Raw genomic sequence first — 23877 nt, forward strand, 5'->3', positions numbered from 1 at the left:
TTATTATTAATAATTCGTTACAAGTAGGCCATGGCCTATTAACTAGAACATACAATGAAAAACAATCGAAAATATTATAAGAAAACCTTAAAATCTATGTTGTAACAGATTTTTAAAACTACGTAACTTTATCGGGAAATGAGTAAGTGAATTTTATTTCATGCAAACTCTACAGCCATATAACTTATACCTTGAATTTTCTCCCTTGTAAAAAATCGGATCTAGCCGCCATTTTGAGAGACCTAGCAGCTCACGCTCTCGTATACGGTAACGTGGATTGGCATGTTCAAGGCGATTGAATCACGTGCATCCGTGCAACACGTCCACAAACCCGTCACCATCACAGCTCGTCACGACTCGCCTATTCTTTTTCCCGTGTGGGCACATTCCTGGGCATCTCCGTCGCGCACGTTCAGTTCCGCCCTGGATAGGAGATGGGTCGGTGGTGCGCGCCCTCTCTAACATGCGTAAGAGGCACTTCGCACTTCCTCTTCCTCACCGGAGACACCTCCATCATCCTCGGTAAAAAAGTAGAAGAGCGCCGTTAAAGCCGGTGGTGGTGGTTATGGCAAACTAAGAAAGACATATTGAAGCAAGATCTGTTGCTTTCCGTAGAATCGTTTGAGAGGACTTTTCCCGGAGATTCCACCGGGTGAATCACACCCAAAAGCTCACCCACTTATGCTTCGTAATCGCTACAAAGTTTCTCATATCGTTGGCAAATTTCAGCCAGAATTATTGTTGCTACATACATTTCCTCAAATATGATTAATATTTTTAACGCACGGAGATCTTCTACTCTTTGTTGCGCGCTAAAAACCTTTAGTAATATACTAGGAACAATAAATATATTACTCATCAGCATGTATTGAATATCTGGGCAACTACTCTTAGGAAGGAGAGAAAGCTGTTTGCAATGAATTATAAATCTTTAATTAATTATCGCCCACCTATCGCATTTATAAGTACAATTGTAACAATGAGGTGTTGGGAAAATAAGGATGTAATGATTTCTGGCTTATACTTTAAAAAATGCGGACACAATCTCTACATTTCATTAATACCCAATGAATATCTTTAAAATCTATGCAATAATAATCAAGAGTAATATGGCTAGTCGGAACGCTGATGAAAGAAAACCATGAGCTGATTCAGCTTCGCGTGCAAATTACCAACTATGATTACCTGAGAGCCCATAGAGCTGAATCAGTAGCGTAGCCAGGATTTTGGAATGGGATGGGCTTATGGGAGATTTCGAGGCCCTTTCGGGGTGTATGGAAAACACTCCATGGCTAAGGGTGGTCCGAAAAAAATTTGAGATTTTTGATGCTGATTTTGGATCTAACTCGTTTTTGGTGCCTCTTTTATAGACTCAAAGGGGGTGGAGTTCAGGGATGCCGACTTAAAAAAAATATTGGTGGGGGGCCCGAACCGGGGATCTTACCCAGGGAAATTTTATAAGTAGTGAGTTTTAAGTTTTTTAAACGAGTCATATGATCAAGATTAGAACCCTGATAACTCGAATCTCTATATCTGGACTCTTCGGGGAAAATCGACATGCCTGACCCATTTTTTCCTCACACCCATAACAAATTTTTGAGGGGGCTCGGGCCCCCTCAGGCCCCATGGAGTCGGCACCACTGGTAGGGTTGTGACCCGATACCCCCCCTCCATGGCTACGCCACTGAGCTGAAACCAATAAGATGAAATTATAGGGTAAAATTAGAGTTATTGCTATGAATTACAGTCTGGATTTTCAGTCATTGCCATGATTCCAGTCTGAGGAAACGACCCCGTTTTATACTGGTTCGATGACAGTGTTTGTGAAAAAGGCATTGCAATAAAATGAAATTATAGGGAAAAAGTATAATTATTGTAATGAATTACAGTCTGGATTTTCAGTCATTGCAACGATTCCAGTCTGAGGAAACGACCCCGTTCTATACTGGTTCGATGACAGTGTTGGGAAAAAGGCATTACAAGATTGGGTTGGCTGAGAGGAAGAGGCACGATCGACGCATTTTCCGGGTCTAGCATGTCAAAGGAAAAGGAGAAAGCTAGAGAAAGGCTTGGAAGAAGACCGGCCGGGAGGGTGGGTGGCAAAGTGTGGAGTGGACGGAGAAATAGGGCGCCAATGCAATTTTCGCGTCCGGCGGCCGGAGGCGTCTCCAGGAAAAGGAAGAAATAGGCGTAAGATAGAGATGAAGGGAATAGAGATGTGCGTGTACTACCCCTTCCTCTTCAACCCTTAAAGCAATCGCGCGCCCCACCCTTCTTTCTTTTCCTCGGGAAATCTGCGTTCAGGCTGCAAGGTTGGGGGCGTTGGGGTGTGGGAAATGACTTGCTAAGCCTTTTCAAGAGAGATAAGGTATGTGCGGTGTTACGTGGGACAATGAGGAGGAAATATTTGTCACAACTGTCTCACAAAATATCATTTTGTCAGGCTAAAGAAAAGAGAACTGCTGTATGTACAATTTTAGACCCTTAGCACTTACCGTACTGACCAAAGCACTGTAGATTTATATCCCAGAGCTGGTCATTTTGAATTTTTATGTGTCATTTGTTGAAAACAAAGCTTTGATGAGAGGAATAGGCGTTTGGTATCATTTTTAGGAATGAATTTTGCTTTTGTTTGTTTCGTTTGTTTATTCAGAGGTATCAGCTTTCAGAATTTCAAGCATATATCATAGCACTTTGTTAAAAAAAATAGCTTACTTCGATTTTTCAAAAGGCGGATTGCGTAATATTACAGTCGCAGCAAAATTTGATTTTACTTGGCGTAATTTTACACCCTTAGCATGTAAAGTGTTAAGAGTGCCTGGCTATATATCTTAATTTTCTTTCAGCTTTCCGCCATGTCTTACTACAAGTTTATTATTGCTTCGGATTGATGTTCGTATTTTGTTCCTCGGTGGACTGCACATTCAGGATACTGAGAATTGCACCATCATCATCATAACGTCTCTCAAAAAAGTGTGAAAATCTTCACTTTTTATTTGTCCTGAATTGTGTAAAGTATACCATAAAAGAAGTTAAACCTTCTCTTTGATGCGCCAAAACTAATCGCTGATCTGCAGTTTTAGGTTAAAAATCCTGAGTGATTAGGTGGATGGGGTAATTCTGCTCGATTGATTCTCGATCTTTAATAATGTAATCTCGTGATTCGAGATTACGTTATTTCTTTTAAAAAAGTTGAGCCATTAATGAATTAAAAATTTCCATATAGACGGAAATGAAATTTACGGAAAAGTTCGCGAAAAACTATGATGAAGACTTAAAGGGGTGTGTTTGAACGCTTGAGATTGATTGCTGTGCTAAACATACCATTATTGGATGAGTCATCGTTGAAGCGTCGAAATTAATCTCGAGCGATACAAGCACATCCATCCCAGTAGCGAATCACGGATCTTAAGCTTTCTGTTTCTTCAGGCGGAATACTTCGTATCCAATCATAGGATAGGTCATAAAAAACGTGGAAATTCGCTCAAAGAGTTTTAAAGACCGTGCTTCAATGCTTCGACAGGCAATTTTTTCTTCTTGCACATCACGAATTCTAAATGTACTTGAATATTGCACCTCTGGCTCCTATTTAATGACGCCTAGTAAATTATTTGTCCTAAAATTATCAACTAGCAGGGAAACAAATACGTTAGCCAGGTAATTTCATAATTGAAGTTATGATGGAGGAGCATAGTGGCACGATAGATGGTGATGGGCTGCTTTTCGAAGGGCCCTGTGTTCAAATCACGTGGGAAACCATCAGGCATGCCCGAATAAAAATCCTTGGGATGACAGACGATCTTAGGAAGGGAACTCCCCAATTCCTATCCTGAAGAGGTAAATTTCACACGGCTATGGCTTATTACATAATATCCGTTGCTTTACCCTCATAATATCCGTACTAGCCTTCAGGTTGAAACACTCAGTGAGTGAAAATATTTAGTTTGCCATATGGATGGAGGTATGGTATAGTATTTGGAGGAGGCGACCTACAGCTGAGGTCATTTACGCCATTAGGTAAGTGTAGGTAAGGAAGGGTGGAGAAGGGTGGACTCGGCGCCCGCATTATTCTGCTGTTAACGAAATGCGCTGAGGGGACAAGGCTTAACGTACCATCCGACGGACGGAATGTTGCGATTGAAACGTCTTCCACACATGTACGGAAAATCGTAGAAATTTCCTTCCTCATAAAATATTTTTTCCCTTATGTAGAAACATTAAATCATGGTTTCGTCATTAGGGGGCCCTGGTCGCTTCCATTGTGGCGAGGGTATTCCCTTCCATCCCTATCCCTACCCCAAAGGGGTCGACGGGCTCCTATCGCGGCGGCGCCTCTTTCCTTTTTCCTTCCCTTCGACACCCCTCCCGGAAGCGCGGGCGTATCGGTTGTACTCCTGGGTCCCGGCCCCGGAGGTTGTAAACCAGAAAGAACCCCTCTTGCGTTTTCATCGGTGTCCGCACATCATTCAAGTAGGGATCGGTCTCTTAAAACTCTCTGCCACCGCCGGGATTTGAACCTAAGTCTGCGGGGTGGGATGCCAGCACTCAAGCCACCACGCCAACCTGTTTCCCGTATGTACGGAATATTTCTCTCCCGTAGAAAAATCACCATATTAATATTTTTATTAAGCTGCGTATCAAAGGAATATTTTTTCGTCGCTAGGGCGCCTCTGTAAACTGTACAAAGACACCCCAGTTTCTTTCTGACTTTAGATATTTTTATATACCTTCCCAACGTCGATACATGCAAGCGAAGGACTTCTCGGTTGCTTCGCGGAATGTCTGCGCGATAGCGGGGCGCTGCGAAGTGGTTGGAAGATTGGAATTGAGATACTCATGCCAGGATTTCCGATCCAATGGAGCTCTACCGTTTTACTTCGCGAAGATTCTCCTCAAGAGATAGTAAGTAGGATGTACATGCGTGTTTGCGTTGGTTGAATTTAGGGCAGATCATTTTTATGTTGGCGTTTTGTATACATAAGATCCACCGTAGGAAAAGGGAATTTAATTTCCTTGAAAATTTCTGTTCCAAATAATATTTACGAATACTCTCCAGCCATCTTTAAAAAGTAGATTTATTTGCACCATGTTGAATAAAGTAGTTTAAATAATCAAAATCAACAATTTAACGCCAAACTTTCCTTCAATATTCAAAAAATATAAATGATAAATACTAGAATATCGTCTATTTATAATCCTACTACCCTTATCAATATCTTTAGGCACTTCATTAATCCTACTGAAATATGTTATTATCAAGAAGAAGTACAGATATATTAGTTCCGATTTTCGATTTTATACCTCTAATTTGCCTCATCCATAATACCTGCTCTATTCATCAAAAAACAATTTAAATTTCAAAAAAGTAAAGCTTGTAGTAACATTTATCAAATATCGCTACCTTGACGATTAGATTTTCATTGACTTATGATAATTGCTTAAACTTTGCCAATTTATGTTTCCTGAAGGCGGCACTTTGCTTAAAGATCGCAGAAGTGCTTTCAAAATGAAATCGCCGATGAAAATCCCTTGAGTTAATATGCTCACTCCTTAAGACCGATGTTGCATTTTCAAGGAATGAAATACAAGAGGGAAGATTACCCTCTCTGTTGTGCAACATGCCTCAGTCTTGCTCTCGCGAAGTCTGAGAGTGAAATGAAAAGACGATACATATTGTATTTTCACCCATTTCTACGATGTCTTTGAAACGAAAGAGGCGTGTCTATTCTGTGCTCATGCTAATCCTCAAACCGAAGTATTCGTAGTCAGAATGCTCTCTCCTGGCATTAGCTTCTTCATATTTGACGTATTCCTTGAAAGCATAAGACACATTTCCGAATTCTTATACGCCTCTCAGGAAGCCTTTTCCTCAAGCTTGAATTGCTAAAATTTTGGGATTTTCTTAGCTGCCAAGGCCAGAATGATTTTTTACTTACAGCCTCCGATGAAGCAATTTTCTTAGACGTAGTTGTACATTGCATCCATAGAGGTGGCATAGCTTAATTATGTGTAAAGATCCGTACAAATCTCGTTGTTTCACTTATTCATATATCGATCGATAACAGTTTCCCAGCCAATCTATGTTTTTCCTATTATCATCATCATCAAATCCCTTTAATTTCCATGCCGGCTTCATTGGATGAATTTTTTTCTCATATTGCTAATCTTCGGGCAAAGTGCAGCAAGGCAACAAAACAAAATAAATCTCAATACGGGAAAACCATGGTCAAATGAATATTTTCTTAACTTCTTTTGTATTGCCTTTTGTATTACTATCTGTTTTATTTTTGGACTTTTCTTTTCATCTCCAACTTAGCAAGATCTTGGGACTAGTATCCTCTGAATTTTTTTGTCGACCGTATCTCTTTTATCTCTTCTCTGCTTCTTTAATTTGATTGTACTTTTCCTACGAAAGTCACCAATTTAGTTCAAATCTCATTTTGCCGCTAAAACTTTTGGATGAAGATTGCATTTTTCTTATTTTAGAGTCAGATTAGGGAGGGAAAATTATTAAAATTTCTTTGCATGTCAAAGAAAACTTTTTCATCGTCTGTATTGTACTCTTCTTTATCTTCGTCAGCCATGTTATGGTTAGAGGTAATATTTTTTTTTCGAAAGTGTCTGTGCCATTGACCTAAAAAGTTTGAGTTTCCTTCTCGTGCTATACCTCGTATCGATTCCGCCATTTCTTCTCGGGGGATTTCCGCTTTATATCCGTAATAATCTCGCGCCGCTCCGTTAAGTCGTCGGGTTTTCATTTTGATCCTGGCCTTGGGATGATCCTCTCATTGTATTTCAAGAAATTCTTTTATCTCGTTCCGACTCAGTTGTGAATGGAATGGTTCTAGACCCTCCATCTCAATGATTAGACTCAAGGCGTTGCATTCCCTACAGCCTTCGTCTGAAATGGCTCCGCTCCAACCACTGGCCATCTTATTTCGCTAACTACTAGAATGCTTTATTATATTCTTCAAATTTTTGTCCTGAAAGTCTCCGGCTTCAGCATTTTACTTCCCCCTTCCACGTTTTAATTCGACGGACTCTTGCGCTCATTTGGCGACCATATTTAGAATTTTCATACTCATCCTTCACATGTGCCGAAGACTTATAATAATTATAATTTAATAATAATTTCCTTTATTGCATTTTTAAATCAGGACCTTATAAGCCACATGGCTTGTCAGAAGGTTCCGTAGTATTCATACCAGCGGCATGTTGCATAGTGGAAAATAATATTAACATACATAAAACAGTACTCAAAACACATCTCATTGGAAAAAAAACTTGAAAAAGGCTAAGTTAACTTACGTTATATAAATAAAAAATACTGATGTTATATACAGGACCATATGGTTGTTCTCTATTTCGACCAACGTGTTTGTCATTTACAATCTTTATTTTACTGATTTGGCTAGCAATCACTGAATGAACGGAAACATCACGTAGCATTCGCATTTTAATGCAAATTTGAACAAATATATCGGAATAGACTTATGGGAGATATTAATGAGCCACCATAAAAAAATATTGTTGCTTAGTGTCTTAAAATCATTTGGCACCTAAGAAAAGTACTACCTTTATCTAATTGCTCTGTTTCCGCATTACATGACTATCTCGCTCCAGGTGCTGCTTATCGTAATCTTTCTATTGTATTTTTTAGGACTAATTACCTCTCTATTAGTCCTTTTTTGAGCATTGCTGATTTCTCGATGAAAATTAGGGAAACGATTCCAAACATCCATGAAATCGAGCTGGAATTCGTGCAAAGTTCCACGTATGCAAAAGAGCTTTTTTAGGTTTTTCATACGTCTTTTAATGGGCTCAGCCTCAGTAATTAGGTAAAAATTCCGTATGGTCACTCAGCAAAATGCTCTAATTAAAATAATAACTAAAGGAATTAGCTCGCTGGAAGGGACTCAAAGAGTTTCTTACCGCACGTGCTCCTTGAAGAATGATAGTTGATTAAAACCTGGTCTCTCGGTGCGGTTTCCTGAGGTCTTTTCTTCGAAATACGACCTTGAAACTGCATCCTCGAACGGAATACCAAAAGGAAAATAAAAACTCGCGCGACAACCAGGGCCGGGTGGCGTTGCCGTCGCTTAAGGGGCCGATTTCGCCTCCAGTCCCTTCTCATACATGCCCGGTCGGGAAATCCAAGTCGCCCCATTACCTTAGACGCCGCCAACCAACATCCGGGGCCGCGTCCCACTTCCACGAGCTCCTTTAAAAAAAAATAAAGGAGCGAGCGCCCAAGTTTAAAGCAAGTATGAACAATGAATGACTCAAGGAATGAGGGTCGCGTTTCCCTTTCCCCTCTATCCTCCTCTGTGGTGGTTTACGTACGGGAGAGTATATCGACGAGTTGTCCAAAGCAGAAACAGCAGAGAGGCTAAAAACAGTGTCAGCGGGTGTGGTATACTTATCCCAAAGGAAAATATCCAAGTGTACGGATTATTTGACTCCTAGAAAATGTATGCACTACCATTATCTAATTTCTCTTTGTCCGCAACACACGACTATCTCGCTCCAGATACTGATAATCTTTCTATTATTTTTTTCGAGAATTAATTACTTCTCTCTTTGCCTCTTTTTGAGCATAGCTGATTTCCCACATCAAATAAGTGACATGATTCCAAATATCCATTAAATTGAGCAGAAATTCATGCAAAGGTCCTCATTTGCAAGAAAAGACTTATTTTTTAGGTTCATAATGGACTTAGAAAATATTCGCAAAAAATCGATGTGGAATGAAAAAACTCATTTAGGGTAGGTTTAGATATAAATTTATGTTCGCTTGGCTCACTATGTGGGAGACCCTGGTTGAAATCCCGACGGTGGTATATTACAGTAAATACATATGTATAGAACTACATGTTACCCTGCAAACCGCGTAAAAAGGTGTATGGCGTGGTGTACTGGGACATTAGCCGTTAAAACATAATAGAAAAAGAGATGCACACTGAAGATTACTACTGCAGTTTTGACTACTGAGTCCCGCAAAGCATTTTACCCATTATAACCCCATGCTGCTTTTAAGCAACATCAAAAACGTATAAATTTTCAGCTCTATTTCAGAAATATCTAAACTACGTATTACTTTGTGGTGTAAAGCTTAATTACGAAATATTTAGCTCCCATAATAATCATGATTGAGTGCAAAATTTTCAAGCTTTCGAGATGAAAAACTTGAAATTTGATTTCTCCCCGAAGTACCTCTGGGTTAGAAAGGGTTAATTAAATCATTCAATGCTTGAAGGGCAAGCGAATCCCTATATCCATACGTTCGGATAAATACCGCTCTTAGTTCGTCGTCTTAAGATATCTGCTCTAAGTAGCTCCAGCAGCCTAAGCCTAGTTGGGCAGCCTCTGAGCCTCTAGCAGCTCCCAGCCTAATTCGCATGGAAGCCGTGTTAAGCGCTATGTTCGTTCGCAGCAGTTTTTGACGAATCGCGCAGCATTTTTATATATACTATACATATCTTTCACTTTTCCATCCAGAAACTTTCCTAACATACTGTTGACGAATTCTTTCTTCTTCTGGGCTCTCTTATTTACCCTCCGTCAGTAGCGTCACATTTTGGAGCGGTATTAGTCGCGCGGCGTTTCACAGACGCCATTTTGGAATGGTTAAAAAAATGCATGAAAGCAGAAGTAACTTTTTTTTAACTACCTACAACGAATCATTCATTGAATGCTTAACTTCATGAATGGACAAAAAATTTATACATTATAAAGATACAGGCATTTGTATCAATAAAAGAGTGAATACTACTTATTTTGTCGTTTCTTACAGTTTTTCTTTCATCAAAATTATATCAAATTGATAAAAATAAAAAATTCGTGGCAATGAGACGCATATCCCAAATTTAATACTCTAAATAGTTTTTAGTTTAAATTATAAACGCATTTAAAAACTTTACGATGAATATCACTAAGCTATAAGCATGTAACGTATTGTAAATCAAGTTGTCTTGTGGCGTCTACCAGACTACAAACAACAAATTATCAAAATTTATTCCATAAATGTGACGAAACATATAATCATATTAGTGACTATTTCAGAATCATAAAATAATAAGTATGAAAATACGACGTGGGCAAAAAAAAAAAGAAAATGGCCTAGCGTCTGGTAGACGCCACGCGATCAACGGAGGGTTAATCTGTAGGTATGCACGTAAAAAGAAGAACGTCCAGGTGATAATGTTTATATGATTAAAATTTACGGAGACTGTTAGGCGGTGGACATCATATTACCCTCAAATTAATCGTATTGATGGCCTGACTTAAAAAAAATACCAATCGTCCATTTCAGAAAAGCCTTGGGGCGTTAAAAGGCCCGCAACGGCTATCTCATTAGAAAAGCATTGGCATAGAAATAAGCTAAACATGTATTTTTGTGATTCGCGAAGTATAATCACAAAAATTCATCCCGACTAGTTCATTTTTATGAACTTTTATTAAAGGGTATTTATTTAATTGCAAACACCATCTCTAAAATGAGCTAACCCAATAGATGCGCAATTCGAATGCTTGTATGATTCAACGCTAATGGATAAGACATTTTATCACGTAGTATCTTTCAGTGTTTGAAATATATAGGACTGCTTGGCTGTGGTAGAACTGTTGTGTAGGATTGAAGGATGAACAAGAGTATTTAGTGTTCAGTTTGGAAAGCCCCTTTAAAAGTTTAAAGGGTGATATTATATTTCATGAGATTCATAGTGGAAATAAAAATACTGGCTCTATTAATATTCGATCAGAAGCAAATGGCTCAAGCCATTGTGATAGAAATTTTTTCTGTGTCAAACGGCGAACTGAAAATAAATCAATCTCGCGATAAAAGCCGCGCGCATAGGGAGATGAAAAATGTCACCTTTCAATTAAAAATTTAATACCTCCTAATTACGATTTTTTATAAAAATTAATCCTGATTCAACAAAGAGGGAGACGTGTGAAACTTTAATCTGCCGTAGGGAGTCTGTATGTCCTTGGGAGTTTGTTAAGTTATCAAAACTTTGATTTTTTTTAGCCAATTGAAAGGTTTATTGTCATATCTTTTTTATTTCAAAGTGATTAATTTTGGTGCCTATTGAACATTTGATAAACTATTTATCATATTTTATAGTGAAGACCCTTTTCTGAAATTTTGAGATAAAATGTCTCATTCATTAGCGTTGAATCACACGAGCGTTCAAATTTGGTATCTGTTCGGTAAGCTCTTTATAGAGATGATTATTAGGATTGAATTAATATCCTTTAATTAAAGCTCAAAATAAAAATGAACTAAATATAATGTATTTTTGGGCTTGGATTTCTCAAAAATAATTATTATTTGGCCTTTTTAATTCGCTCACAAAAGGATGATTACCCTTTTCATAAGATTTCAGACAATTATATATTTTATGAGTTCTGTCGTCTTACTCAATTTAATTGCTCGGCTTTCAATAGAAAACTGTTCAATATCGAAATTTATCTTTTTTATATTGAAAGGGGAAGTCTATGCGGACCTTTGTGTCTCTGTTTTTCATCTGGATATGTGTGATATGAAACCTTAATTCATCTATCGAATCTGCTGTTTTAAGTGCGCTTATTCTGCAGTTGCTATGGCATGGGAAGGAAACCATTAATATGAATCATAACTGTGCTTCATATATCTTTGACTTATATATCGTTTTATTGACCTCAAATCTAGTTATTTGTCATATTTGAGCAAAAAAAAATATCGACTAACACACGTCATGCACAGAGGCAACCGATGTTCCTCGCATCCATAAATGCCTAGGAAAATGTATACGTGTATACTATATTAAGTATACTCTATAGAATAAATTAAGAATACATTTTATTTTAATAATATATTTTATATTTCATACGAGTAATTTCTAACTATCTTGTGGCCCTTATTTGAATAGAGTGGGTAGAGTGAAGTGAAGTTGAAGATGCTATAATATAGCATGAGCATAGGCTACAATTGTCAATCATATTCATCCATTAATAATCTGAGTATTCATTAAGGAATAGTACTTCAAACAATTTGCTTCCAAACAATAAAAAATTAAGTTTGAAACCATTTCAAGTAGCTATTGCCTTTTTATATCCAAGGAATAGTACTTCAAACAATTTGTTTCCAAATAATAAAAAATCAAGTTTGAAACCATTTAAAGTAGGTATGCGTCCAAGTTGCCCATATCCATCTGCAACTCCAGTGATATTAATTAAATATCTTTGCCTTTACGATTATTTTTAGCCTAAAAATATGCAGGAAGAAGTAAATATTATAAAATTATGGAATACAGTTTAGTACCTGCTAGTATATTTAGCAACTGAGAAATCCATCGTCTGGTGAAATTATAGTGTGTGTTTAGTGATATTCGAATAACATCGTATATAGAATACTGTCTGTGGAAATTAATGCTTGTAATGGCTCTATTTGAAGCCAAAGATGTGGATGAAATTGAAAATACATGTCGGCGGTTGAAGATGCTAAGTTTAACGCAATTTAAAAGATGCTACGTTTGGTGACAGGAGCAAAATTGCATTTAAATACATTGTAACATTGCCTGCACGTTTGCACAGTTTACCAGCCAGAGGTGTCCATCTCATGTTGGATAGGGTGACTTATATCGTAAATTTTAATGTTTCAACATAAATTAAAGGTCACACAGGTATTGCTGGTGTTGATTTGCCGTTTTTCGAGAACTGCAGAAGGCTCCTGTCGCAAAACGTGGTTTTCGCATGCGAACGACGCTGATCACTGTTTCTCTCACCGCCGATGTTTTCTTCTGATTCTATGTGCCAAAGACAAAGCCTTTGCTGAGGCATTGTCTGGATAAATTTTTTGAAACACGGCTGCATGTTTTGTTTAAAGTAGCACTGTTTACTGTCAAATTTGATTGCAATGTTGTAAAAATGTATCCCGTCGACAGGTGAACACCTGACAGAAGAGCAGTGTAAAAGAGTCCTCACAAGCTATCTACCGAATATAGGTAGGTCCTTGGACTCCCTCTTCCAAAAGAACTAAAAATATTTGGGGCCTTTGTAGACCTTTCTTCCCTCAATTAGTTCTTCTTACTCTGAATACTTCATCTTGTAGTTACTTCATTTTCATACTTTACTTCACGGCAACCTGTTCATCTTCCTCTCTCGTTGTATATTTCTACCATCACTATGTACTCGCAACATGGAGCATTCCTCTCTTATGTAGGGCTTAGAAACTTATTGGTCTCTATACTACTCTCTTTATTTATTTTGTCCTGCTCACTGGATAAAAATACCTCTCGAAACCAATTATTTTTAGCTCTTCATGTTTTTTTTTGTTTTTCACTTTAACATTCTTGGCAGCCTTGTACATATTTGCATGTAAATAAGTATAAAATTCAATGTATATATTAGAAAATCATCAAATTCGTCGAGTTATTTATTGATGAAACAGTGATTTCAAGTATGTATTTGCTATTTGTTAAAATATTGGCAGTTGTTCATTTTTTTCAAATGAAATGATGTAACGAAAATTCATAATCTTTATGTTTCAATGTCCTCTTCCGTACCTGTGGTTGTATTTTCTTCATATTTGTAGGCACTTAGATTTTCTCTATTGAGGCTTTCTATGGGCATACATTTTTCTCTACTTTTTTTTGTTTACATTTAAGTATTTAAGAAAAAGAACGCTATGTATTTCTGCCTCAAAAGATCCAATTTTCTGGAGATATTTAACCAGCCATTTTCCTGGTATTTAAGAAACACTGTAATAGTTTTATAAGTACGCAAATTATGTAAATTATGTAATAGAAAATGTACGTGTAAGTTTTCATATTGCCTTAAATGCATAAATTACGTTGCAATTATTCCGTAGCGCCGTATTCCTGAACTACATTCTTTTATAAAAGGATCATCTATGTAAATAACCCTCCTTAAATGCATAAAATATACTTAATACCCGTATTTATTAAATAAATACATTTAGAACTAATTATTTTTTGGGTGTAGAAAAAGCACAACAATTATACAATCTAACTCACAGTTAAGCATACTAATGCTATGAAAACACACTACATGAATTAAGTAATTTTCCTGAAATTTAGGACAATACTTCAATGTTAGTGACTTAACTAACTGATGAAAATGATGTTTTTTTATCAAAAATACATAATAGTTAGAACTTCAATAGAATTTGTGTAAAATATATCAGTCTATGGGGTGGAGAAAATTTGTGTCATGAAATTTTAACCTTGGATAGCTGACGCCAATAGGAACGAAAATCACCACTTATTGTAAGTTTTAAGTCGAAAATGCACCATTTTTTAACTACAGAAACTTGAAGTCAAGCGCTCCCGTTGGCCACGTGTTTGCACTACTGACGGGGGACATTGCGATCTCCGGCAGGCAAAGCATGCGAAGTAATGAATGTAAATGGCACGTTTTCGACCTAAACTTCATTAGTAATTTTGGTTACCGCTGGTATCAGCTATCGAGGGTAAATATTTCGTGTTAAAATTTTTCTCCGCCCTCTATACGTCTGTGAATTGTAAATACCAATTGAGTATTTATCTGATTTTCTGAATTAACATTACACATTAAAATTACTCCCACTTAGTTCATGAAATATGATTTCTAAAAAGTAACACTGCCTAAAAACCGTATATACCTGAAAGTAAATACGTAAGTACTTTCTGAATGATATGTATCTCATGATAAAATTATCTAACGAGTCATTATTTGAACTGATTATATTAATGTAGTTTCTTAGAAATATGTTTTATAAATGCCAACTGCAATTTAGTTCATGAAAAATATTGATGATATTGCTAATATTGCTGATATCTCTATGGTTCTCGCACTTATCCCCTCTTACTGCCGGACTGGGTGGTGTCGGTTTAATGTCCCCGTCTGCCAAACTAGAGGTCGCGGGATTGAATCTCGCATGGGTGGACTTACCACCATCCAGGGCATGTATGTAATATTCGAACAAGATAATTGTAAGAAAGGACTATCTAGAAATAAAGACAATATTAATATTATTCAATGGCATTTTCAGGCACGGACGATTCGTGGGGCGGCGGCCGCGGCGACTGGCCTCCGAGGCCCCTGCCGCCAGGGGGCGTGTGGCCGCCGGTAGTGGCGGGCGCGCCGGGCGCCGACCCCTGGCCTCCCGTGGGACACCCTTCGGCGGCGGCGGCGGAAGCGGCGGGCGCGGACGTGGCGTCGGCCGCGTCCCCTCCCACGGCACCCTCCGTCCCCCCCACACCGCCCGGCTTCGCCACATCGGCGCCGCTGGTGAGGGCCGAGGAGGCCCTCATCGTGCTCATCGTGCTGCTGCTGTGGGTGGGGGCAATCGCACTCTTCTTCAACCGATGGGGCAAGATCCGCATGCTGGAGCCCTACCAGCCAAAGTTTCAACAGTCCGCCCAGCACAGGCCGTCCTGTCCACTGGCCGCGGAGGCGCCCATAGCGCCACCCATCGTCCAGGTGAGGGCATTAACCTTTTCAGTCCCGACCCATATCTACATATTTCTGGTCAATTAGACATTATCAAAATTCTGGTCAACATTCACGGCGGTGTGTTTAAAAGAAATCCAGGAAATCGACCCGCTAACCGAAGGGTTTTCAAGGATGCCCAAGACAGTGGAGTGATAAACATATTCATCTTGTTAGTTTTTGCCTCCGATTTCATCTACATTACATGTACATTACAACAGGACCAAGGAGGTTAAAATGGCGTAGCCATCTATCAGGACGCACTGAACTAGTTGTAAGTTCACCGAGATAAGCGGTGCAAAAATTCAAGCATTGATGTATGGTATACAGACTGTCCCAAGGGTCGTGTGTCATTTTTGACCTTTAATTTTAGTAACTTCCCCTCGAGCAATATTCTTGAAACTTGGCATACTTATGGGGAAAGGTCCTAAGTTTTGTAGAGTGTAAGCAAAATTTTACGATTTTGACCTTTTTACCTCACAATGTGGGCCCAAACCAAAATTTTGAATTTGCCTTATGGGGTTTCAATGTTAAAAAATTCGAGATAGAAAAAAGTCTGAAATTCATTGACCAAGATGTCAATTCTTATGTTGTCTGACTTGAGAAAACCGAAAATAACACTTTTATTTACGAAATTTCAACCGTTTACTCAAGATTTCTCTCCTCCATTGAAAAATAATTCCTTCACGGAGAAATATTAAAGTATGGTTTCGCCAGTGGTGGCCCAGGTCGCCGTAATGACGGCGTGGGGTTTACCTATCGTCTCATTTACGTTCTCCATTTATAACCCAACTAACAACCTTTTTAACTTTCAGCTCTATTGAGGAAATATCTAAACTACCCACTATTTTGTAATGAATACCAAGTCTTTTCAAATGAAAATTCCCCATTTTAGCTCTCATTCAACTTGTAAATCATATCTCTTTCACGCAGTTGGAGGAAATGTTATCCAGCTTCCAGTTCCTTCTGTCTCGCAATTCTATTAGTATAGCTTCCAAATAATCATAACTAATGTTTAAATAGGGTTATTTTATAGATTTGCTTATAGTAATTAAATAATGAATAACCAGTTAATGTCTGGTACCACTTGGCTTCATCATTCCCCTCCAGAAATAGTTTTCACTTTAACAGATCGAGTTGGAAAAATATTAATGTTATAGTATGTGTTGCTTTGGTTACCTTTCATTGCTCTTATACTGAAATCGTAGCTTAATATTTAAATTATTTTCAAATCTCTTTCCCTGATTAGAAAAATACCAGAGCAATCATTTTCCTCTTTATTTTTTCATTATTTCTCAAACAATGGAATTCTATTTTTAGCGCGGTTTTATATTGTTTTATTTTAGAATCTAAAAATTCAGCACTTTCACAAATTATTACACGCAAAATATTCTAATGAAAGTAGCATGTGTTTTATATTGCTAGAAATTTACTTGTTGTTTTCAGTGGCATTGGAATGCTTGCATTTTCATCCTCCGTGGTTAGGTACTCCCCAATACGTCTATGCATGGCGTGGTGCTTCATTGCACGGAGTTAAACAGATAACCATGTTGATTAAATGGCAAAAGAATCTGCAAGCGCTGATTTTATTACCATACCATTGGTATTACTGGTAGTTCATTCACTAATTATGCCATACGTATTTGTTCTATTATGTTTTGATTAAAATGCCAGAGTTCATTTATGAAATTGTAGAGCACTATTTAGACTCTAACTTAAGTAATGAATTTTCCATCCACGTAGGCTGTTAATGTCTTTTGCTGTAGCAAAAACGATGGTTAAATTAAAAGTAGTCCATAATCCTCTCAGAATTCACATAAACATGTTATTTTATGCTCTCTCTTTAACTTACTTATTTTACCTTCTATTTCTCTCTTTTACTTGCACAGTTTCGATCACTATCAAAATTCAACCTTGAGTTTGAAGGTATGCCAGCATCCCTGAGGCCAAGACAGAACTCGGTGTTTGCTAGTGCAGTTTTCAGCCCAACCGTCAGCACACCACGCAAGGCCAAATCTGCGCTGGACATCCAGACCCTTGTGATGACAGATGGGCAGCATCTCCTACAACAACTAGACTCCATTGACTCTGCGGATTACCCAATTCGTGTCACCAAAGTGTGATAGGAGGAGAAGGCCTGATCTCGTGATGGGCATTTATGACTATAATGTGATTACTCTCTGAGCGGGACCAGTCATTTAAGCATTTTGTGTATCAACTACAAGCTGTATTGTGTTTGTGCGTGTGCGTGTCTAATCATTCACTCACGAGGATTCTGAAGCCTGTGACATACTGAAGAGAGGCCGAAGGTTTTCTGTGGGCATACATTTGTTGTTGTTGCTGTGTTGGCCCTCTGCATGTCAAGAAACTGTGTGATCAGATCTTTAGTGAACCTTCATGAGTGCTTCCACCTTCGTCTTTTTGTGTATCGACGTCCATTAATCATAAGACAAATAGGTATATTTTTTGAACTTATTGGATAAGGATGTTTATATTTAAACTATGGTCAAACACTGAGAAGTGGAGATTAATGTAATAAGTGAAACAAGGAAATTTATCTTATATTTCATGATTTGTATTTCCCATTAATGTGACCTCTGAGGTTATTTATGAATACATATATAATTTGAAGGCAAAATATTTTGCAATGGGATTCTTTTGCTGTCATTTTTTGGAAATGATGGTGCATATGTTGTGCATTGTTGTTGTGCAAGCGCGCATGGATTTCTACACTTTATTTTCTTGTTTTTTTTTCTGCCAAATGTGATTTCTTGTACCTGTATTTTGAACATGCGTCATCAGTATAAGATGAGTTTAATGGCCATCATAAGAGATGTTTCTTGTGATGGCAGACAGCTAAAATTTATCACATTGTCATGGAGTTGTAGTGTACGGATTGGTTACAAGACAAATCCCTATAATTATGGATGAAAGTTTTTATCACCATTCTACACCACAACACAATCTTTTTGCGTGTCTCTGATTTTTTTCAACGTTTCTTTTGCATCTTCCTCTTAAAAAAAAAGCAAAGTTATTTCATGCTTAGTTTTAAGGTATTTACTAATGAGTTTCATGGTGTGATGGTTTAAAAATTCATCACATTATTACACAGCATGCAGTAGTAATAATAAAAGCACTTAGTACTTTCCACACTTATTTTAATACTCGGCAAACCGGTATGGTATAGTATATGGAGGAGGCGACCGACAGCTAAGGTCATTTTTGCCATGAGGGAAGGGTACATAAGGAAGAGTGGAGCAAAACCGGCATTGGCATTAGCCTGCTCTTAAAATAATGGACCTTGGCGTCCACCAATTTCCTGCAAACATGGCCAGATTTACGTGACGCCACCAGGCTTAGGTAGGAGTCATTTTACACTTGCACAGATTGATAAGTGCGCTGTGACTGTAGCACAGCATCACTAGGGACCACAAGATAAAATAAGGTAGGGCCAAATCAATTTGCCTTTACAACAACTTCTTGGACAGGCTTGCCTAGGAGGCCATTGAGATCAAGCTAAATAAAAATAATTGTAAGGGATACACGGGGTATAAAATTAATAATGTTTGGATTCACATTTTAAAGAAAAGAAAAAAATCATGGTATATACCACCAGGAGCAGGACTGACAACTTGAGGCATTTGCACCAAGAGGGAAGGGTAGGGAAGGAAGGGAGGAGAAAAACCCACCGTCGGTTATAGCCTGCTCTTAACTAAAGGCACCAAGGGGACCATAGCTTAACATCCCATCTGATGGACACAGTATTGCACTTGAAATGACCTCCACAATTCACTCAAGCACAGAGCAGGGAGGAAGAGTCTCTAAAAAATCTGCCACCAACGGAATTTGAACTCAGACCAACTGCGTGAGAAATTAGCACCCTAGTTACCACACCAACCAGATCCCCTAGTTACAGAAAACGTGGGAACGCAATCAGCAACTAGGAGATCGTAAAAAAGTTGTCAAGCAGAACAGGGAGTTTGGTACGTCAGCTGTGGAATTTGCGACTGATATACCGCATACCGTAAAGGCGACAAGGGTACCACAGCTGAAACTGGTCCCCTCCCATCCGATGAACGAAGTGTTGTGCTTGAAATGTCCTCCATGCATCATTCAAACAGTAATCGGGCAGTCTCTGAAAATTCTCTGCCACCACTAAGATTTGAACCGTAGCCCTTTGTGTGGGAAGCCAGCACTCTATCCACCACACCTATCCGATCCCCTCAGCAACCGTTTCATTATCAAGGGCAACTGCCATGGCACAGTGGCGAATGACATAGAAAATGTAGAAACCGGTTGCTAAGTATTATAATAAGTGTGAAAAGTACAAAGGGTCTTTATTATTACTAAGCATAACTTCCACAAAGTAAATTCACTCTCTATCAAATTCACAACTTGCAGTATTAAGAAGGATGGCAAAGTGTTTGTATGGGTAAGAGTTATCACCCCATCTCACATTATTTGCTCTATTTATTCTTCCATACATTCATTCAGTCTTAAAGATTTCATGAAACGACTTCAATTTCATCTCGTGTAAAGACAACATTGTCATTTCTATTGTTTGCTGGATTTATTTAACTTAAAATGCCCAAATTGGGTGGATTTTCCATAATGAATTAGCTTGAACTTTCTTTCCTTTTATCTATTCATAATTTCCACAAATATCCATCCCCGTGATGGCTAATTAAATACATATGTTGCTGCAAACTAGAAATGGTATGCAGAAATTCCACTTCTATCTACTTGATAAACTATACTCTTTGGAGTATGCCTTCAATTAAAGCGATAGGTGATGATGGTTAACTATCAACTCACCGTCATGAATCTTCCTCTTTCTCTAGTTCTATCTTGCCTGTCTCTATTTCATATCTGTGCTTCTGAAGTGTAATCCTTATCAATAGGAACTTGCTCTCTTGACTTCTCTATTGGGTGGCTAAAGCTAGAAAGCAGTTAGGTGAGAGCTATTTTTATCTTTTGTAATTCCTCTGAATCTTCTACATCATCTTTGATGGCTAAGATTTTCTTTGGGCAGATACAATTATTCTTAACACTGACAAAATATGTATACGTCTACAATTCTCATTTACTTTGACAATGCCTATTAAATTACACTATGACTGCATGCATTTTATGGTGAAAAAACATTTCCTACTCACAGCTTCCAGTTACAAAATAATATATAATTTAAAGCTTCGATCAAATTCCCATCATTTTAGGACTATGCTGAGGAGTCAGAGGTATTACAGAATATACGAAAAAATCATGTAGAGCATACCTGTACCCTTAGTGCTTCTCTTATAGCATGAAAGCTTTGACTCACAATAAGAATAGATTTCATGTATGCTTGATGCTTAAGTGTTGTTAAAGTAATTTGGCACTGATCATGTCAGTAACTCTGGAAAAATCACAATAATTATATTCGAATTTGGTTCCATTTGCATTCCTGCTTGAGTCCTGACATTGTGGGCAAAGAAACTTGGTAAATTGATCCTTTGGTTGATCTAATTAGCTGCAAATAGATTGGTGAACATTGCCTCTTCTCTAAATTTCTACAGCTGGCAATATCTGTATATGTGTTAGACTTAAATATTTAGGATGGCATGCCTTATATTCCCTTGTATGAAACTTCATCCCACTTAGAGAAATGATTTGTGTACATGTATGATAATCTATTTTTAAGCAATTTGAGCCAATATTATACCTCTATATTGTATATATATACCTACTATGCAGTGAAAATGAGGATGTATCATTTTGAATATGTCCTTAATTTAAGGGACCCAATGGCTACCACTTGCAATTGAAACATTAAACAAAATGGATATGTGATGTATACACTGAAATCAATTAAATAGACAGTTTATTTTTTAAATAGGTTGCACTGCATCAGTTAAGCATATTATAACCCAATGCATGCACAAGGAAGGGAGATTGAATGTTGAAGTTACGTATTTAAAGACATATACAATTATTACACAACTGCAATGTGTATAGCTCTATGAACTAAATTTATGCTATCAATGAAGTAATTGCATTTGGAATAAAGATCACTGAATACCCTTATGTAAACATGAATGCATGTGACTATAGCTTACACTGCCATATTTTTGTATTTTTATGTGCATGTAATTCAAAATATTTTAATATAAGTATAAAACTATGAGATCAGACAATTACATATTCTCTTCTCCCTTCCATTGTGTGCAAATGTTTGATGCAGTGAGTTGCTTTGCCATTTATTTCAAAGTGTCCATCTTCCTCCTTATTATATCACTTCTTTGCTTTTACACTTTGCTATGAGGAGATGCAACATCATGTGCAACATGACCAGTCCTAGGTCAAAGAATGCAGCATGGATAGGTACAGTTTGCATTGAGTGTGTCTATCGAGTGATAAATACCCTGTCACATTGTGCAGCATGCTTTTTTCATATTGCTTCTAGTTGGTCGTTTTCAACTGGACCACTGCTGTCAAGGCAGTGGTGAGCAACACTCCTCTCCAATTAATCCCAACTTAGCCACTATCGAATTCACTACTGTCTCTGTTCCTATCTTTTCGTGACTCTTTAAATGTACATGCCTGGTATAATTTTTTCCTGGATAGTGTACTAATCTGTGAACTGAACCTCTATATTTGTGCATGATTTTCGATGCCATTTTATCAAGTGTCCTTGAGAAGAATTCACTAATGATGATTCAATATGAAAAAGTTGCACGTACTTCTGATGAACGATATTAAGAATTATATTTCAATCTATCGGAGGAATAAAAGCTACTGAATATACCTATCTATAGATATGGTATTTTCTTAAAAAATGTACTGTAATCTTTTTAATGTACTGACAATGGAAGGAACATAAATGTTTCTCTCATCCTTGAATCTTGCGGTTTCGTCATTCTTTCTTGATACTTAAGAAACAGAGATTATCTTGCTTGCCAGGAATTAAATTCACTTCTGAAAAACTTGAGGTTTCAGGCAAATTTGAACTTTAGATTCATCAAGTTTTCCTCTGCTATGACTTAGCATTAGTTTTTTCTCTGGGATCCAACGAAAAATTTTCTGCAATATTTTTTTCTTGTTTCACATTACTGAACCACATCTACTCTGCATGAAATAGCATAATTTTCATGCTTATGCTATTCCCTGTGATTCACACATCAGCAAAGAATGTAATTCATCCCATTTACACATCTTAGCTTCAGCCTTTGCATTCATCACGGGTATGTAACTTTTGATCCTCCTCTGGAGAATTAGAAGGAATTTGCTGGGCTGTTCTGTATCATATATACATATACATAACCATTTCAACAATGTCAAAATTTGACTAACTGCTGTAAAGAGCCAAGAAATTTTTTTGGCTTTTGTGACACTCACTTGTCTACAAACACTACTTGTTGTTTGTGCCTGCATACATGAAAAGAATGTATTGTTTATATATAAAATATGGGTGATCAGAACTTGTAACTGAATTATATGTATTGGTAATTTTCTAGAAATATTTCATATCTTAGTGATAAAATGATAAAGTATAGGCTTATGCAGAGATGTATTGTTGGGTAAATCATTTGCTGTATCTGTGCAACGAGAGCCATGATTTTTGAAGGACTCTACATATGTGAATGTTTTTCAGCGTTAAATATATACTGTCAAGGGCATGATGATGCTCTTAATTTAATGGTGTTGATAGCTATATCACTAGCTCTTATAATATTGTACATTCCTTTGAAGGTACACACATTCATGTACCTAAAATCCTTATATTTCCGTGATAACTATTCCTCATGCCATCATGAATAAAGTGGAAGCCTTTTGTGCTTGAACATATCAAAGATGCTGTGTGTAGTCAAAATCTGCCTTCCAACCCATTTTTAATTTATGAGGAATCAGTATGAATTGGCTGGGAATTCTTTCCTTTGCTTTCATACGAGGCTATTTCCCTTTTAACATGCTTCCTGATAAAAAAGTTAAAGAGGGCACAGGGAAATGAAACAGGTCTGTTCATGTTGCGAGCAGAAGAAAGACTGACTTTTATTACTGAGTCAGACGAACATCAAAAATACAAAACAAAAGAACTGCGTAATTAACAAAAATGTTCTTAATCTTAACACTTCCAACTATACATTTTACCTTCAGTAGGATTCTAACAAATGTTTGAGAATAGTTTTTGGATTGCTGCTATTGAACCTTTGATGAGTTCGCCTTTTCGTCATCTTGAGTTTCTGATCAAAAAATTGATCAAATTCTGATGACTATCCACTAAATTGGTTCTACCACCATCCCCTGTAATAATTGTAAAAATTAAAAGGTAGCAATCATAAAGTAAGCTCCCCAACAAAAGTTTTTATTTTACTACCTTGAAAAACAATTTTTAGCAAGCATTGATGAATGCCTAAAAGCCAGTTG

General features: G+C 37.5%; 1 protein-coding gene across 1 annotated transcript in view; it reads left to right on the forward strand.

The window, feature by feature from the left end:
* LOC124159343 overlaps positions 1-23303 on the forward strand; it is a 379201-nt gene extending 355898 nt beyond the window's left edge. Inside the window, exons 3-4 of the mRNA XM_046535099.1 lie at positions 15035-15465; positions 17364-23303. Of these exons, the coding sequence (XP_046391055.1) occupies positions 15035-15465; positions 17364-17597 (665 nt within the window). The 3' untranslated portion in view covers positions 17598-23303. The remainder of the gene's footprint in view (positions 1-15034; positions 15466-17363) is intronic.
* Positions 23304-23877: the final 574 nt, after the last annotated feature.

This window comes from Ischnura elegans, chromosome 5 (genome assembly GCF_921293095.1).
Source record: "Ischnura elegans chromosome 5, ioIscEleg1.1, whole genome shotgun sequence".
Taxonomy (NCBI): Eukaryota; Metazoa; Arthropoda; class Insecta; order Odonata; family Coenagrionidae; genus Ischnura; species Ischnura elegans.